Raw genomic sequence first — 20122 nt, 5'->3', positions numbered from 1 at the left:
AAGGCCCAGTAAATCACTTGACAAATTAAGTCATATTTATTGAATGCGTTTTATTTCAACAACCAAAAAATTCTAACAGCCTAACAATGCACATAAGTTAAAAATTAATTATCACTTAGTGATAACAAAGATAAAGTTGATTTACATGGAAAAAAAAAAGAACATTTACAATATGTTAATCCTTATTCACATTGTTGATACTGCAATAAAACACAATTTGTTTTTTTTTTTTATTTCACAAAAAAGGCGGAAAATTGTGCTTTGTCAAGAGGCACTACAAGAGAAAGTTTCTTTTTCCAAATAGATATTATATGACAGATATTGAATAAATAGACATATATGCATTGTAATTCGCAAAGTTCTGGCAAGACCACAGGCTAAAATGCCCACAGATTCACTTTGAACCACTGCAGACTTGGCAGTGAAATTAAAAATAAAAGGCAAGACTTAGCATTGAAAAATACCTAATAAATTTTTGGTTGAAGTGTAAAAGATACCAAATGCTGATGCCATCAATAGATGAACCACCTTGCAAGAGCTTGGCAAAAATCAGTTTCCATTACATGTACATAGTGATTTCAGCAACAGTGTAAGAAGACAATTTTGAAGAAGTAACTCTGAGGAGAATGTAAAGCAGCAACCATTGGAACTTCGGATCAAAGCTGCAGCATACTACAGAAAAAGAAAGGATGAGCACTAAGCTTTGTAGCAAACAACCATCCTTTTGCAAAGGTATGTGACGTTCAGGTCAAGATAGGTTCTAAACATTTTTATTTGAAAAAGTACAGGAAAATGTTCCTTTAAAAACTCCAGAGGTTACTGAGCAGCTAGAATTAGCTTGTATTGCAACATGTCTTCTCCCTGTATATTGTAAGTTCTGAGTAAATATCTACACATAGAGGTTTTTTTAATCCTACCTTTTATACCTTTCAAATATATAAATAGTATTAACAGTTATATTACAATGCTTGTGTAGTAAACAGAAAATAACTTTCAAAGTGATATTGCATGAGGTCTTTGACAAGGTTGCATGAAAACACAACTTAAAAGATCAAAGCACAAGGGATGACTGTCTGCCCTGCTTACCACTTGAAAGCAGGAGTTCCATCCATATAGACTAGAGTTGAAAGTAAAGTCTCCTCTGGGAATATCCATGGAAGTGGGAATAATATTACTGAGGTTTGGGAATGGGGGGAGGCTAAGACCAGTAACACTCAGAGAATGAAGCTTGTCTGCTCATTCTACAGAAGACTCAGTCAACATGTTGAAGTCCTGTTGTCCTGATGATAGAGCTCTGTTCTAGCCAGCTAGGTCACTGGAGGGGGGAAGGTAATCATTGATGACTACTGAAACTCCCTATTTTGTTTTGCATAGCCCAGAACTGCACAATTGCTTAGCAAAAGGTTTCTCTCTGGAGGGCCAGCTAGTTATGGAAATGGGCTGTTGTGTATGATACAGTGACTGGAAATGTTTAGTTCCATGGACTAAATGAAACAGAAGGAGCCCCACAGTTACCCAAAGATAACTCTGGGGGAGAGAGAAACCAGATCTCTGAGCAAGGAAGCCCTTCAACTGTACATTTTCTTTTAACCAAATATATTTCTCAGGATATAGTTTTTGTCATCCTACAGGAAGGGAGGATTGTTTTCTGTATTTAAAAACAAAACAAAACAAAAAAGCATTTTTAAAAGATCATACTTAACTCATTTTAAGCTCTGAAGCTGAGAACACATAAATAAATACCATGATAAAACTTGGTTTTATAATATGAATTCCACACAGCCAATCTCAAAATGCTATTTTATCAAGACCTCAATAGTGAACAAGCTTTTCCATACTGTAGTTCGGTTTTTCTTGTTTTGACTTCCACTCAAGTTTATCTGTTCACTACAGGAAGGACCAGTTGAGTAACGGAACATGTTGGATCATTTTAAGTGTGCATTGTGTCTTAAAAGTAATTGGACTTTGTCTTCTTAAGGTGCCCTGATTTTTTTCCGCTTCATTTTCTTTTCTCTCTCTTATTTTTGGCAGTGTGATTTATTTTGTTAAATAGATACCTCAATAATTAACCATCAAGCTGCCAACTAGGAAGGTAGAGAATTAAAAAAAAATAATAAAATCAGGGACAAACATAGAAAATAAATAGAAATTCAAAAAATAGTCACCACACCCTGAGAGCAGGCGGCAGTTTATCAAAAAGCCAAAGCAACTCATTGTGAAGTGGTTTTAATACATAAACAAGTCTTGTCTTTAAGAACCCATTTCACAGTCTATTCTTTCAGATTGTAAAGTTCTCTGTCCCATGCAATTTTAATATATATATATGTAAATATATTTATGTACATATACATATACACACACACTTGTAGTTTCCTTCATTTATTTTATAGATCTTTTCTTCCGAGAACTTGCTTTGCATTTCTTCCATAAGTGCAAGGTTAATGAAGGCATAGTTTTATGTGATTACAATTATTATTCCAGTCAAATGTAAAAGTGTAACACTCAAGTGTCTGTGTCAAGATGATGACTAATTCAGCAATACTGAACTCATTCAGTCTGCACGTTTATCCTGTGCAGCAAAGAAATGTCAAAAAGGGGAAGGAAAAAAATTTAAAATATGAAAAAACAAACCTAAAAAATGAAACAAAATAAAAAAGAAAATAGAAACAGAAAATCCTTGGACCAATGTCTTGCTTTTCGTGTTGTGATTTCACATTATCTCTGATCAATTTCTGGGGGAGCCGGCTTGTTTTTGTCAGCATTTTCCTCCTCAGCTTCCACTTTGTACATTTCCTCGGAGCCTTCTTCACTCTCATTTTCCTCTGATTCAGTCAGCAGCTCTTCATCCTTGTACTCGGCCACATCAACCCCCGTGCCCAAATGCTCTTTTAACTTCCCGTGGTGCTTCACATGGTACCGTTGGTTCTGGAAGAATTTGATGATGGTATGTTTGGGGAGATCCAGCTGAGCAGAAAGGGTGTGGATAGCTTCCTGGTCAGGGTAGAGCCCCACATCATGAATAAAGCTCTGAAGGATTCCCAGAGCCTCTAACGAGATCTTGGTGCGAGACCTGGGCTTTTTGGTACAACTGTCCTCAGCAGGAGGAGGTGGGGGTGGGGCTTCTTCTCTAGGAGGGGAAGTTTCCTTGGCTGGCTGAGACTGCTGTCTATGAAGAACCTAATAATTAAAAGAGATATCCATATTTAGTTTAAATTTGCAAGTTTCCTTCTTTAAAAATAAAGATTTAAAATTCTTAGACAACAACCTCCTAAAAAGTGCAGATAATAAATACAGAAATTCATGTTTTGAAGAATCTAACTTCTGCTGAACTTAAAACTCCATTATGCAAATGAAAATTTGTACAAAGAAAACTCTGTGAGAATGCCCAAATGACTGGTACTCCTAGAAGCAACATTGGTAGCAAAACAGAAGAAAAGGTATGTTATTCTGTTTTTATTTATTTGTTATAGTAGTATTCATGATAATGAATCATGTTAGCATGTAAATTCTGCAGACAAATTATGATCCTCGTATTCAGAAGATACCATATAGTTTGTTAACTCTTATATAAGGTTTTTTTTTCTTATACATGGTCATCTTTTGTTATTATAAATACTTAACAATAACACACATTTATGTGGTATTTTATAGTACAGAAAGCATTTTCCCAACAACAAGCCTAGTATTCTTTTATGCTTTGTATGAACTTTTAAAAGTCTAAGCACTGAATTTAGCACTTTCTTCAGAAGAAGGAAAAGATCACTTTTATATTTGTCTAAGTAGTAAGCAAAGGTGGGTGGGGCATCTAACTTCTGTTAAAAACAAATATATAAATTACTATCAGTATGTACCCTCTATTCTTAGCTGAAATATTTCAGCCTCCAAAGCTTCTGCTTCAATTAAAGAACAAAAATTTAAATAAATGAATTAATAAATAGTATAAAACTCACTCATACACCCCAGTTTCAAGATCTCAAGATAATAACATGGGTTTCCACTAGAATTAAAATGGCAGCTTTTGATGAGAATTAGATCAAATATTTAATACAAATTCAGCAAATCTCATTCCCTAAAACAACACAACAAATGGAAGAGATTGAAACTCTGTACAAAAATTAGATCAACACAAAAGATTTCAAAAGTATATTTGTAAAAATATGTTCTTTGCATAGAAGAAGAATGTGAAGAAGAAATAGATCTTTGCATTCTTTCTATACCACTTTCAATTAAAAGTGAATGTATATGGTTTACACTAGTATTAGCAAAAAAGTGCAAGCTAGGGTCCTTCAGCATTCTAATTATAATCATCAGAAAAAACTCCAGCTACATGTAAATGCTTTATATTTAGATAAGAATTGTGGTGACATACAGATATTCACATTTCTGATATAATATTCCATAACAATAGGTGATGTTTTGTTTTGTGATAGGAATTTATATATATATATATATATATTTACATACATACATACATATACATAAAACCCATATTAAGGATGCTATTAGAAAACTGTACCAATTAGAAAACAAAAGAGAATTAAAAACGTCCATTTTCTAAATTATGCCTGTCTTACTAGGAAAGAATCAATGTAAATGTTCAATTATTTAAATAAGTAAATTGTTCCTTGAGACTTTGTTTTGGTTTTTTTGTTTGTTTGTTTGTTTGTTTGGTGTTTTTTTTTTTTCATTTTCCACAATTTAGACTTAGATCAATTTCAAAGTCTAGATTTATGAATCTCTAACATTTATGCAAGAGGGTTTATTTCATTATAAGCCCAGATGATAGGTGTATGTATTTCACCTCTGTCTACTTTTAACCTGAAATTAGTGTAAGAAAAAAGAATAAGAAAAACTAAATTTGAAGGAGTTCTTCATGGAAAAAACATGAACAAATAACAGGACATATGTCAATAGCCCACAAAAAAACTTCTAAACTGGACATAGAATAGGCAGTTGGTGCTATGTATGTTCAAAGCAGACATTAGAAAATAAGTGTGCGGTACCTGTCCCCTGTTTTTGAAAACAGAATTTTCATAACAGAAACATATTAGATGTCTGTTTAGTCAGTCAATTCTTTGAACTAGGATTAGATAGCATTTTAAGACATTTTGCCCATAGATAGCTGTACTATCTTTGAGCAATTCAAATTGCCAAAAATATGGAATGACATTAACATAGAAATGATCCTTCTTGCTCTGACTGAAAGGGAAATCACTGGCTCACAAAAAAAGGAATAGACTTTTTGAGTATTTAGGCATCTTTCAAATCAGTCTGAAACTTTCCCAACAGAAAGATCATAGAAATAAAACAGGCCATTTCAACTTACAAAATGAATTATGTTCCTAAAACATGTTTGTAAAAATATTATTTAGTATTATAAGTATTATACATTATATAATATGTGGTATATATATTCACATATATATAATATGTGGTATATATATGAGATGCCTACGATCATCCATTAAATCTTGAATTATAACACTTTGTTAATAATAGGGAATATTGGAATTATCATTATAAAATGCATTTAAAGGCTAATTGGTGATACCCAGTAAACATTTACTTATTGCAGGTCTGGAAGATAGAGTGAATATAGGGCAAGAAAAGGGCTGAAGAATAGAAACAAAGCAGAAACAAAGTATATAGAAACGTGGATAAAAGTCATGGGAAACTATGTTGTCTAGGAACAGTTGAGTGATACAGTGGATAAAGCACCAGGCCTGGATTCAGGAAGAACTGAAGTTATATTGGGCCTCAGACACTTAACTGTGTGATCCTGAGCAAGTCATGCCCATTTACTTCAGTTTCTCATTGATAAAATGAGGACATACTGGAGAAGGAAATGACAAAGCATTCTAATATCTTTGCCAAGAAAACCTCATAGACAAAGTTCATGGGGTTACATGGAGTCAACCACAACTAAACAAATGACATATCATCTAGTATGAGATGGCTTGTTACCAGTACCCCACAACACAAGTGCATCCCTTTTTTCTTCTATATATCCCAGCAATTGGCCTGGCTACTTCTGCTGACATAATTCCTTGCACATCAGAGGTGCTTAATAAATGCTTGTTAATATGAGTGTTTAAATTTGATATCTGTAATTCTTACCAAGTGTTTCCTTTCAATGAGCTAAAATCCATTACTCTAAATCTTTGAACTGTTAGTCTTGGTATCTTTCCTCTTGAGTTAAGCTAGGAAAGTCCAATCATTTTTTTCACATGACATATAAATTATTGCTTCCTAGTAAGTTTTCTAGGAGAGAAATATGAGAATAAAAAAAAGCTACAAATATTTTCAAAACACAACCTGAAACCTGCTTGCACCCAAGCAGCCCCCTTATGTGAGGATATACACTGCCTTCAGTACCCAAGTGATTTTTAAAAGCAAAATGAACAAAAATGCTAATATGACCAAAATTGACAAAAAAGATAAAGCAACTCTTCCTAAAACCCTCAGTGCTCAAATATGTTTTCAAGGCCACAATGAAAACCAGCTGGGAGCCATGTGCAAAATATAATATAAGCCTGCAGGGGAGGAAGTAAGATATTGAGTGATTAAGTCTAGGAAAATATATAATGTAGTGTACCATTTTGGGGGTACTCTGGATTACTTACAATCAAAGGTTATGATCTTTTTAAAATATAAAGCAAAAAATTATAAAGCAGGTGACTGATACAGGGTAGAATACTGAAAATATGAATAGGTGGCAGATGGAGGAGGTGATCATAATAATGTTACATAGGTAATTAGGGTAGTTAAGTGAAACAGTAGTAAAGAGCTGGGCCTGGAGTCATGAAAACTTGAGTTGAAATACAGCTTATGACACTAATTATCTGTGTAACCCTAGGCAAATCACAGAAACCTCTGTTTGCCTCAGTTTCCTGATCTATAAAATGGGGATAGCACCAACTCCCAGGGTTTCTGTGAAGAAGATAGTCATAAAGTACTTAGCATCGTTCCTGACATATAATATAAATGTTAGCTATAAATTACTCCCTATTCTTAAGAAAAAGTCTTTGGATGAGTAACTTGGATTCAGGTCAGGAATAGTTGCATAAATCGATCAACAGGCACTATGGAAAAAGCAGAGTGTAGATTGTCATTATTGTTCAGCCATTTTAGATCTGCATTTGGCACAACTCAGCATTCTTATGACATTCATTTCCACTTACTGACCCCCCCCTTTTTTTCTAACAATAAAACTATTATGATTTAACTCAAAGAAAAATATCCCTCATCTCTATATTACATTAAACGGAAAGAATACCAATCTGGTAATCAGACAACATGGGTTTTGGATTTGGCTGGTTTTGGTCAAATAACATTAAATAAATTATAAATTGTTATATAAATATTCTGTGATTTTCCAACATTAGTAAACAAATATTTAAATTGCAAGAAGCATTTGCCATGATTACTCTACTTGAATATGTATTGATATTGTTGAAAAAATATAAAAAATTAGATAATAATGACTTCCTTTTGAGGTGATATATGTTTATGTAGACTGTAACAAAGAATTTAAAAATTTTGTTTCACCAAGTTATCAGTACAATGTATTTATTTTATTTTTAAAAAATATATCATTTTTCTTTTCTCAAAAACTTAATTGTGTAAAAATATGTTGTGTGGAATTGTGGTTATCAACAGTTACATTGTCTTATATAACTTTTTCTATTTCTCAAAATAGGAATTTTAAGAAAAAGAGGTGGTGTTCTATCCACAAAAAACCAACCTTTGGTGTGAATGAAGAGAATCATTTATGAATTACTAACTCCAGTATTTGGAATTTTGCTATCATCTTTCTGAGAAGAGAAAACGGTATTTATCATAAAGTTCTGAAGAAATATAACAAATAAAACCTGGACTTGGAGTTAGAAACATCTGGAATCAAATTCAGGCTGCACCATTTGCTAGTTATGTGACCATGAAAAACAAATCTCTTTTATCTCCTTAAGCTTCAGTTTTTCTATCTGAAAAAATGAAGACAATAATAATTGCCTTACCTATTACACAGAGCTGTTGTAAAAAAAAACAAAATCAAAAACAAAAATATAAAATATATTTACAATTAACAATATAAAAGTTGCTCTATTTTTCTAGACCAGTAAAAATTGTTAGCAAAATTAAAACTAGATCAGATATCTATTGTGATTTCTTTTGTTTGGAAAATTTTCTAGGGAAACAACATACAAGTCTTTTTTTTTTTAAATAACATGAATGACAAAGAATGTCAGCATCCTGTTATAGTACTTGCAACGTTTGATCATAATCTTCAGTCTCTCAATTAGCCATTTTATAAGGCTTAGCAACAAATACCAGAAATGTTCTACACTATCATGCTAAGGTTCACAAAAGGTCTGAAGTGCGAAGGTTCTTTATCATTCCTCATTCCACCCCAGTCCATTCTTTAACAATCAAAAGCAATCCTCAATACATTCAAATTTTCAAGGCCAATACTTTAGATGACTTATACAGTGCTATGTAATGCCTAGCAGCCTCTTCCCCAAGAAGGATAAACATGTTTCCTACCCAAAAGCTCAGTACAGAGACCATAGGTTAAAAAATATATATCTATAAACTAAGTTACTTCAGAAAGGAGTGTAGAATTCATGAGGAAAAATTGGATCAGGTATTACTATCTGCCTTGCTGCTTTTCGATTTAAAACGTTGTCACTATAAAACATATTCACTCAGATAAATAGTTCAACACTAGTTCTAACTTCAATTGAATTATTTTCCTTGAGTTAATCCTTATAGTTGTAATTTCACATGCTGACATAATAAACGGGTATTAAAGATTGGTGTTTAGCTTTGTTGCCTGGGGGTGAGAGGGAGGAGGTAGAAAAGAGTGAGAAAAGAGGAAGGATTATACTGTATCCTAAGGTCAAAACTCAGGAAAATCTGTTATTAAAAAAAAAAAAAATCTATGAAGTGATGACAAATTGCAAACTACAGGTGTTAGATTACATTGTGACTTCAGGCGGGTTTAATATAAGTTGGTCTCCTTTTACAATTGCTCTTAGCAAATACTGCTATAGGTAGGGGATTAAAAAAGACAGTACTCAATAAAAGAAAAGCATGTCAAGAGAAATCAATACCAATGTGCAAAACGATAGAAAGCCGGACATGGAAATGTGTGTTCAGTTTCATCCAGCCTTAGCTTAGTCTGATTTTTCTTTAATACTGCAACTAAAAATGCTCTTGTCACATCTTTTTCAATGTAGTTTAACAATCTGGAAATACACACTTTGTGTAGAGATCAAAAAAGAAAAACGTTAACAGTACACATTGTAATTAATCTATTAAATTTTTACTTATATTTCATAAGTTCCATAGTTTTTATTTCCTCCAAAAAAAAAATAGTTTGCTCTGTCTCCACAAACTGCTGTTAATTAAACATCCATCAGCTGATAGTGAAACTGAAGATGAGTTTCTTGAAGCTTAAAGCTTATCCTCAAACAACAAACTTTTGCTCAGTAAGACTTGCCAAAGCTTGTTCTCTGCTCAGTAAGCTCAGTTCTACCACCCTATATCATGAAGAAGCATCTAGAATTTTAATGGTAATGTCTATTAACCATAATAAAAACTCCACTAATCAAAAATGATAAACAACCTATCTGTATAGTTTTAGAGAGTTTTTTTGGGCTACTGAAAGGTTAATTCACTTGTCCATAGCTCCTTTATTACAAAGCCATTTTATCTTGGAGGTAGAACAACTCAATAAAGAAATCTTAATCATATATTTTTAATTTGGTCAGAAAGTGACATCACTCATGAACATACATTTAGTCAATTTAATTTAACAAATGTTTATTAATCAAGAAATAAATATTTATGTTAGACACTGAGATTACAAGTGGCCCAAACAAAGTCTATCAAAGATAAAACATAAATATATGTGTAATTAAAGCATGTATTTGTATATGTTATATATGTGTTCGTGTGTGTAATTTTACAAATGGTTATACAGAAAAACATAAAATAACCATATGTAAAATAAATACATAAATATAAATTATTTTGCTTTTTTTTTGTTTTGAGAGGAAAGGCACTTGCAATTAAAAAAAAAAAAACAGGAAGAGTCTTATGTAGCAGATAACTTAAAATTACAGGTGAGGAGGGAGAAAGTACATTTCAGACAGTGAGGTGGGGGGGGAAGACTAAAGGCACAGGTCATGGAGATGGAGTGTCATGTGTGAGGAATAAAAAGGTCAGTTTGATCACACTTTAGAATGATCTATTAATCTCCTATGTGTAAGGTATGGTTTTAGGCGCTCTAGAAGGAAAACAGATGACTAGAGTCTTTATTTAAATTCTGCATGACCATCAGAACCTAGCATAATTTTTTTTGACAAATAAACAAGAATTTAATTAATAATTAAACGCTATTGGAATCAAACCTGAGGATATCAAGAATATGATAATTTGTGTTATCTTTCCATATAGGTAGTTCAGATGAATGACAGTAGTTTGTTCAAATAGATTTAAGATGAATTAAGTATGTCTCAAATGAAATGAGAATGAGTGGTTAAAAAAAAGGTCCCTCTAGATAGAACTTAGACATGTAGTAATTCAGATATAAATATTTAATATATTGTAATTATATTCTCCCTTTAATTATCATGATCATCCAAACATTTTTAGTGAGCTTTTTAGGGCTTTATATTGGTTGGCTGTTCTAACTAAATAAATAAAAATCCTGTGGCAAATGTAACTCTTTAATGATGATGGAAGAGAAAAAATAATATAGGCATTGACAAAACTGGTTTTAGCTAAAGGGATTCAGTTTTTTTCCTTCTTCTTCTTAACTGAGTAACTCAAAACACAAGTCTTAAAGAGTTGTTTTGCTTTTGTTTTTATGAAAGAAAGTAGTACAGATCTGACATAGAGCCTTTAAATTAACATATGGGAATAAAGTTACCATTTTTCTTCTTGCCCATTGTTGTAATCCTATGACTATTGATTTAAGGAACTCCTGGCATAAAAATGCTACCAACCAATGCAGATGAGCAATGCATCCATAATTTCAAAAAGTTTTCTGGGTCACTTGTCCATGGCTCCCATTGTCATTTTATCTTGTATATAGCCATTTTATCTTGTAGTAGAACTTAAATTGAGACCAGAACCAGTTTTCTATCAGCTAATCCACTCTGCTTTTGAAGGTACCAATATTTGAAGTTAAAGATAACCATGGATAAGCTCTAAAAAGCTTACAAAAGCTACAAAAACGCTAAAGAGTTAGAGTGGACAAAAAAAAAAGTGATATTGGCAATGGCATTAACAAACTGAAATTTAAATAATCAAAGACATGGTTATAAAAGTATACAAAATTCCCATTCCTTTAAAAGGAATGGTCTCATTACCCTTTTGTACTAATTCAGTCAATTAGTTACTTAGTTTCAAAAGCTTTTTGAAGGCCTACACATAATTTTGTTATCAGCACACCTAGAAGATGTAAACACCTTGAGAGTAGGAATTGTTTTATTCTTTGTATTTATATCCTTAGTGCCTAGGACAATGTCTATCACATAGAAGGTATCTAATAAATACATGTTATTGTGGTTTACTGAATATCACATATATGAATTAATGAGATATGAATTTCCCAGTTTTCATTCTTAAATAGATAAAAAAATTAAAAGAGGACAAATATACAAATATACAAAAAATATACAAATGCATATTTTCTTTTAAACAATATTAGTAGAAGAAAAATTACTTCAGACAGATGATTTTTTTATCCAAAACATAGAACTCTTGGAACAAGGTTTGGGGTCTTTTTTAACTTTTAAATGGATAGGATAGAGAATAGATACAGTTTATTAAAACAGACTACATAGACCCAGCCAAATAGTATGTCAATGCAGATTTCGATAATGATCAGTTTGGATAAGCATCAAGGAGCCAGGATATTTATTCAAGCCTCCTCCCAAACTTCTTGGATTTATTAACCCTATGTTAGAAATCTAAGAAATGAAACTCATTTATAAAAAGTGATTCAATTGTTTTTTCAATTTCTAAAACCCAAGGTAATGGGGGTTTTATGCTCCTTTTAATTATATTTAGCAAATATTTATGTTTTTGAGTTCAAAAAATCTTTATAACATGTAATGTCTAACATCATTGTTATTTTATGTATATGTTAAGTAATAGAAACCCACAATAGCATGACTACTAATTTGCAAATTTTTCTGCCATATTTTGTAGCTCTTGCTCTCTTTAAAACAATCACACAATATGATGTGCATCACTAACATTGTTCACATTCTACAAGAGCAAAAATAGGTACTATTATTTTATAGGTTCTGATTTAAAATCATAGGAAAGATTTTAATAGGCTCACAATAAGTATGAATATCTACTAACTTACAACATGTGACACTTCACATAAATATGCAAGAAAAAATAAGTTTAAAAAGTTCTAATTAAATGCAAAGTAAATTGTGTACAAAGGTTCTAACTTTTTAGAATATAATATATTGTAAGAGCTTTTTAGAATCCCAGAATAATTTTAAGTTTTCTTGAATTATTTTTTTTAACAGTGGGGACAATCAGAAATCAGAACAAACTATCTGTGATAATTAAAGAAAATTATGGATGTTCACCAATAAAAAGTACTACCTCATTAGAATTTATTCTTTGCTTTATAGATGTAACTACTAGTATATTTAATACTAGAACTTTAGAAAACTGTGCATCAAACATATAAAAGTATAAGTTCCTTTTATCAAAATCAAATCTCAAGAAATGCTTTATAATCAGCTACCATGGTAAACAAACACAAACACATATGTTTAGTATAATCATATATTCATACATATTAAATTTTGTAATATCCCTAAAGTCAACCTAAAGTTAAATTATCAAAGAAGATTGTCTTCACAGGAAATGAGGGAAAGGACAGCAGTCTTTTGGGAGTAGAATAAAAAAATTCTTAATTAACATTTTTATCTTAATTCTGCAATGTATTTTCATGAAACATTAATATCACAGTTTAAAAATAAATATTGGAGGCATAGAATAAGTACAAATTTAAACTAATTTGTAATTTATTTAAAATGTGTAGTACTGTGAAATAAGCAATATTTATAATTCAGTGAAAGAACATAGTGTTAATCTTCAAAAATCTTATAAAAATGATGACCCTGATACACTCTGATATACTGCAAAGCCCCAGAGGTTTTTGTGAATCATCAGAAATTAAACTGTGTTCAATTGAGTTTCAGCATTAAATCAATCTTTGGTCTGCATTAAAACAAGTGTAGCATCCAGGGAAAAAAAAGAAAGAAAGAAAGAACTGATCAAACTGTTGTACTGAGCCCTGATCAAAACCTACATTTAGTTATGGGTGTTACCTTTCAAAAGGACATTTGAAAGCAAGAGAATATCTAATAAAAAAGATACCATAAATCTGAAGGGCCCATAGTTCATGATGTATGAGGATCTGTTGACTAGAGACATTTAAGGATGGGGAAGGGAACATTCAGTAAGCACCTACTATGTACTAAGCATTGTTCTAAATCCTTAACAACTATCTCAGTGGGTTGCAAAACAATCCTGTGATCTTCATTTTACAGTTGAAGAAACTGAAGTCAAAGAAGATTAAGTGACTTGTCTAGCATTATACATATAGTTAAGTGTCTGAGAACACATTTGAATTCAGGTGTTCCTGAATTCAGATCCAATGTCCCATATACTGAGCCACTTACCTACCTAGAGAAGACTGAGACAAATACTTGAAGATCTTTGACATGCTTTTACTTAGAAGTAGATTAGACTCCTTCTACTTGGTCCCAGGAGCAATGGACAGAAGTTGTAAAATGACAGATCTAGTTTTAATTGAAAAACAAACTTTCTAAAAACCAGAGCTATTCCTCCCATGCCTTGGGAAGTAGTGAGTTCCTTCCCCTTGGAGGTCTTCAAGCAAAGGTGGGCTAACCCTTGATGGTTATATTATAAAGAGCATTCTTTTTCAGGACTTAGATTAAGTTCTTTCCAATTCTGAAATGCTATGATTCTGTATATTCATTTCATTCTAATTCTAAATGTCTGTAATATCTGTGATATAAATATATATAGTAAGTCAATCAGAAAATTAGAATAATTAAAACATCATGCCCTAACCTTAATTGGGAATTTGCCATAATTGTTCAATAATAAGAATAGACAGTAGAATTATTAAGTTGAGAGTTGGGAGAGTCATTCATTAGGCATTAAAGATGATCTAGTCCAACCCTCTAATTTACATAAAAAGACTTAGGTCCAGATGATTACTTAATCTCATACAGCTATTAAAAGTCAGAGAAAGGTCTTCTGTCAATCTTCCAAAATCTCTCCATTATTCCGTACTGTTTTTCATTAACAAATAACACAAGTGAAAACTATTTATGATTACCTACCAGGAAATAAAAGAATAAAAATACAATTATGAAGTATCTTGAATAAAACAATAAAAATGCTACATTATATTTCTCTTATGACATTAATATGTAATTTGCTGGCCTTTTTTTTTTTTTTTAAACCAAAAACAACTCTATTTCTGACCATTCAATGTAGGTTGAGAGGTGTGGCCAGAAGGCAGAATTAACACAGTTTTCTAGAAGACAAAAAAAGTTTCTTCCCTTAATCTATACCATGATCTTCAGGCTGAGCCTGTCAGCTGTATCAGTAGAGAAAAAGCATTATGACAGGGAGGACAGGCCATGGTTTCAGTAAGAGGCTTTATATCTTAAAGAAAAGAGGATTGGGTTTAGAGTTCCAGAATTTTGGTTCAAATCCCAATTCCATGTGACCAAAAGCAAGCCACTTTCTTTTTCTCGGCCTCTGTTTCCTGATCTCATAAATGAGTTTGTTGGCCTCAATGAGCTTTTCACTAAATACCATGCATACCTCCACCACAAGTTCAAGACCAAGGTGGCACAAGAGGTAGTTATTTAAGCCTTTAATCTCCTATGTCTACTCATGATAAGATAACTGGGCTACCAGATTTTTTTTCCTCTACTAATTAGGGCTCTAAGTTGTAAGATCAACTGCTAAGCAGTACAAATGATTTGGTGCCCATTTTAAAGCTTAAGTCTCAGGTCAAGAATTGAGAGCAGTGCCTTGGCCATTACTACAAAAAAAAGCTGACAAGTGTTGGAGGTGAGAGTCACACATTCTAATTCAATTACTAATCATCTTTCTAAAATCTAAAAGGACTCAGTAACTGAAACATAATAATAAATCATCAAAGATGGAAAGTTAAATGTAAATGAACACAAAATACTACAGGTGTACATTTTGTACCAAGTCATAACATATCCAAATTTATCCTTAAACTAGAATGAAAGTCATTCTTCATGGATGTGTGTCATAGGGCTAGATAGAGAACTATTGAAAGATTAGTGAGAGATTACACACCTAACATAAAAGGAAAAGATAATGATAAATATTGGAGAAGATGTGAGAAAAGTAGGATACTAATACATTGTTGGTGGAATTGTGAACTGATTCAACCATTCTGAAGAGCAATCTGGAACTATGCCCAAAAAGCTATCAAACTGTGCATGCCCTCTGATCTAGGAGTGTTACTGCTGGGCTTATATCCCAAAGAGATCATAAAAAAGGGAAAAGGACTCACATGTGCAAAAATGTTTGTGGCAGCCCTTTTCGTAGTAGCAAGGAATTGGAAAGTGAATGGATCAGTTGGAGAATGGCTGAATAAATTATGGTATATGAATGTTATGGAATATTATTGTTCTATAAGAAATGACCAGCAGGATGATTTTAGAGAGGCCTGGAGAGACTTACATGAACTGATGCCAAGTGAAATGAGCAGAACCAGGAGATCATTGTACATGGCAATAGCAATATTACATGACGATCAATTCTGATCAATGTGACTCTTTCCAACATTGAGATGACTGATGCCAGTTCCAATGATCTTGTGATAAAGAGAGCCATCTATACCCACAGAGAGGACTATGGGCACTGAGTGTGGACCACAACATAGCATTTCTACCTTTTTTGTTGTTGTTTGCTTGCTTTTTGTTTTCTTTCTCATTTTTTTTTTACTTTTTTATTTGATTTTTCTTGTAGAGCATGGTAATTGTGGAAATATGTATAGAAGAACTGTACATGTTTAACATATATTGGATTACTTGCTATCTAAGGGAAGAGTGAGGGAAGGAAGAGAGAAAAAATTGGAATGCAAGCTTTTGCAAGGATGAATGTTGAAAACTATGCATATATTTTGAAAATAAAAAAACTCACTACGATTAGTGAGGGAAAATAATCTAAATGGTTCATTTTCTGATCTAATTTTAAAGGAGGCTTCTCTACATTCAATACTCCTCCCTTCCATACCAATAGAACACAGTAGATGGTCTAAAGTTAGAGTTAGACTTCCCTTGGGCTTCCTGCTTGCCAGTCTTTATAGTATTGCCAAGATTTTGTCAGGATATGTACTATATATATAACTGTTCACTCCAAAATTACCGATGGTCTCTTAACCAACAAATGGAACAGTCTTTGCTCATCATTTTTGCAGACTTTGGCACTGCTGCTTACCCTCTTCTCCTTAACATTTTCCTCTCTCTAGGTTTTTATGAAACTTCTCTCCTAGTTCTCCTACTTCTTCTTCTCATCAGTCTTCTTTGTTGAATTTTTTCACATCTGCTAAGAGCTCTCTGTGCTTGGTCCTCTTCTCCCTCTACACTATTTCTCATAGTGATTTCTTCAGCTCCCATGAATTCAATTATCATCTCCATGAATTCTCAGATATATTTATCTTTTTTTTTTTTTTAACCCTAATCTCTTCTCTTTCTTTGCTGTCCTCTGACACGGCTACTAGTCTAATACCAGCTCTTATGACTTCATGTCTGGACTGCTTCAATACCATTTTTGTTGGTCCTCCTGTCTTGAGTCTCCTTATTCTAGTCCATCCTTCACTCAGCTGACAAACTGCCCTTCCTTCAGGTCTGATTATATCACTTACCTATTTAAAAAATTCCACTGTTTCTCTGGTGCCTTTAGGATCCTCTGGCCTTTCAAAGGCTGTAACTATTTATTTTGTTTCTGTTTGGCTTTTAAAGCCCTTCATGCCTAATCCATCCTATCTTTTCAATCTTTTTACAACCTACTCTCCATCATGTATTCTGAAATCCAGTGACACTTCTTCACACAAGATACTCCAAAACCAATACCAAATCTGGAGTACTTTCATGGAGCATATACTCCATGCTTATATCTCTCTGTCTTTATCTTTGCCTCTTTGTTTTCTTCAAATCTCAGCTAAAGTCCCATCTTCAAGAAATTTTCCCAGTCCTCCTTAATTTTAGTGCTCTAGTTGAGAGAAAATTCCCAAATTGTCTTTGATATGTCTTGTTTGGATATAGTCATTTGCTTTGACTGTGAGTATTTTGAGAGGAAAAATTCCATTATTCTCTTTCTTTGTATCACCAAGGCTCAGCATTATGCCTAGCACATAGTGGAGTCATTTAATACTTGCTGATTTCATTTGACTCAATCTTTGAATTTTTTTCTGTGTCCCTTATCAGCACAATATTCTACATGCTATAGATGCTTAACATTTGTTGAAATTTAAATCCCATTCAAATATTCAGTGAGCACCTACTATAGGCAGAGGACTGTGCCAGGAACTGGGAGGAGTTATGTAAATTATAATCCCTGCCCCATGAAATTTATCATGTAGTGGGGATAAAACACAAACAGAGGTAATGGTGATATGTAATATGAGATTAAATACATGCCAAAGGTTCAAAACACCTGATCTGATGGGAAGGTAATTACTGACCAAAATTATCAAGAACATATTTTTGATAGAGGCAGAGTTTGTATTGACTTTAAAACATGGGTAGCAATTGAACAGACTAAGGGAAGTAGGGAAGATTTGGGTGCAGGAAAAAATAGTTAAGCATAGAAAAGAGTTCAAGACAAAGCATGGAGGCAGATTTAATATTGAAGGTAGTAATATTCAATAAAGCTGTGAAGATAGAGGGAGACCAAATTGGAAAAAAAGTCTTCATTATCAGGGGAAGGAGTATGAATATGACTGGAGGCAGATGATCTTCTGCCTTGATTGATTTTTGAGCAGGAGTGTGACATGATTAAATTTATAAAGAAAGATTATCCTGCAAGTAATATATGGACAGACTAGGAGGAAAACTAGGGAATTCTAGATTTGGGAAACTCCATCTCACATCCCCAGTTAGTATCTTGATCCCAGACTGAATCTAAATGTCAACTATTTTCCATAAGCATCTTAAAAAGCTTTGCCAGAAAGAACAATTATTTGTGGCACAATAGAGAGAACATCAGATAGGGAGTTAAGGGATTTATAAAATGTAGGAGTTGGGTGACCTTGGGTCTCTTCCAGCTCTCACAATCAATGATTCTCTTGGATCACACAAAAGAGCAAAGCATTGTTATATAGTAAGTATCAAACAGTAATTTAAAGAAATTCAGCAAGGAAATGTAGTCCTTCTGGTCTAAACTAAAGATAGTTTCCTAAAGGAAATCTCTGAGGTCAACCAGCAATTAACTGAAAGGTTTTGATTGAAAAGGCTATTGACTACTCTTCCATTCAACAGCTTCCTGTTTATTATACTTCAGGAGCTGACTAGGAGCCAAGACATTAAGCTGTCAATAAAGTATTAATACTGAGGCACAACCCTCCTGCCCTCCCTCTCTGTCCCTTCAGGCAAATATGTTTAAGCTAAGGAGCTGCAGACAGCCAATGCAAATTCTCTAGCCCTGAGATGGAAATTATTTTTTCACTTGGTTTCAGTTTGCATATGGTCATCAGTGTTCACTGAGCATTGTAAAAATATGATTGTGAGTTACAAATGTTCACTTAGGTGAGGTTAACTAACAGTTGAGTTTGTTTTTTTTTAATCACTGAAATGATGGGTAACATGCATTGAAAGCTGATTTTCTTTCCCAAGCCATATTTAACAGTTTCTAAATTGTATTTAATAAACACTTTACAAAGAGAAATGAAAAGTTATTTAAAATGCAGTTTATAGGTCCCTGCCATTCAGCATCTGGAAAGCAGTTGTACATTAAAAAAAAAAAAAAAAAACTTTTAATGAATTTAATAGAGAAAAGCACTTTAATTAAATGCTGTCAAAGAGGATTGTATTAATGACTGTACACTGAGGAATTTAAAGCAAGCCAAGTTTATTTAGCAAATAGAAACTGGGCTTTCAAAGGCTGCAACTATTTATTTTGTTTCGGTCACTGTACAGCTAGGTGATTGTAATGCCAACTAAAACCAGTTATTAGATATGACTTTATTTATTATGCGTTATTAACATTTCCAATTCCTTACAGGGATATAATCAGTTCATTCCTTAAATAAAATAGATTGCAAAAATATCCCATTGCAAAAATATCCCACCTATCTAGGAAAGGTTAATGGGAGATAAAATTATTCTTATTTTTATCTAAGATTTTTTTTTCTATAGGGCAAAATGATATTTCTCACCTTTTTGATCATCATGTCAAGAAAATGGGAAGAATTTTCCTCTGTTCTAGTTAGAATGCCTATCACTGAGCACAGTCAAAGTGACATGTAAATCAGTACGTTTTCTCCCATCACATGCTCTTCCCTCCTTTCATTCTCTTTTCTTCCACAGTGTTGCTATTGAGAATAATTTATTCCATTACATAATAAAGTATGCTTTTAAAAATGCCCAGGGCTCTTTAAAAAAATCTCCTTTGGGATTTAACTATAACTTTTTTAGTCTAAAACAAGAACTGGTCAAATTCTTAATTCTACTAAGAGAAATGTACCAACTACTGGATGGAATTTAGAGGTAATGAGGAAGAGGATTTCTTTTTGGTATCTCTTTTGAAGACTTTGAATATAAAACAAAACTATCATTAATCAGAAGACAAACCAACCGAAAACAAAGACCTAATGCATGAAAACTGTAAAAGATTAGAAGACTACTATGGCTGAAAAATACTAGGTGTGTATCAAAATGATTTTGTCTACTCTCAGAAATGCAATTACCCATGATCTGCTAAATGGGTAAAGGATTTAAAATAATTCTTTGGGAAATACAGGATCCTTCTTGGGACAGAGACACTGAGACTTCCATGACAT

General features: G+C 32.8%; 1 protein-coding gene across 2 annotated transcripts in view; it reads right to left on the bottom strand.

Annotated features, from left to right (window-relative positions):
- Positions 1 to 220: 220 nt before the first annotated feature.
- The window catches only part of SATB2 (SATB homeobox 2), a 217356-nt gene continuing 197454 nt past the window's right edge, over positions 221 to 20122 (bottom strand). For both annotated transcript variants that reach the window (XM_031960233.1, XM_012544916.3), the window contains exon 11: positions 221 to 3177. In XM_031960233.1, the coding sequence (XP_031816093.1) occupies positions 2716 to 3177 (462 nt within the window). In that variant the 3' untranslated portion in view covers positions 221 to 2715. The remainder of the gene's footprint in view (positions 3178 to 20122) is intronic.

This window comes from Sarcophilus harrisii, chromosome 3 (assembly GCF_902635505.1).
Source record: "Sarcophilus harrisii chromosome 3, mSarHar1.11, whole genome shotgun sequence".
NCBI lineage: Eukaryota > Metazoa > Chordata > Mammalia > Dasyuromorphia > Dasyuridae > Sarcophilus > Sarcophilus harrisii.
This window is presented reverse-complemented; position numbering and strand designations above follow the sequence as displayed.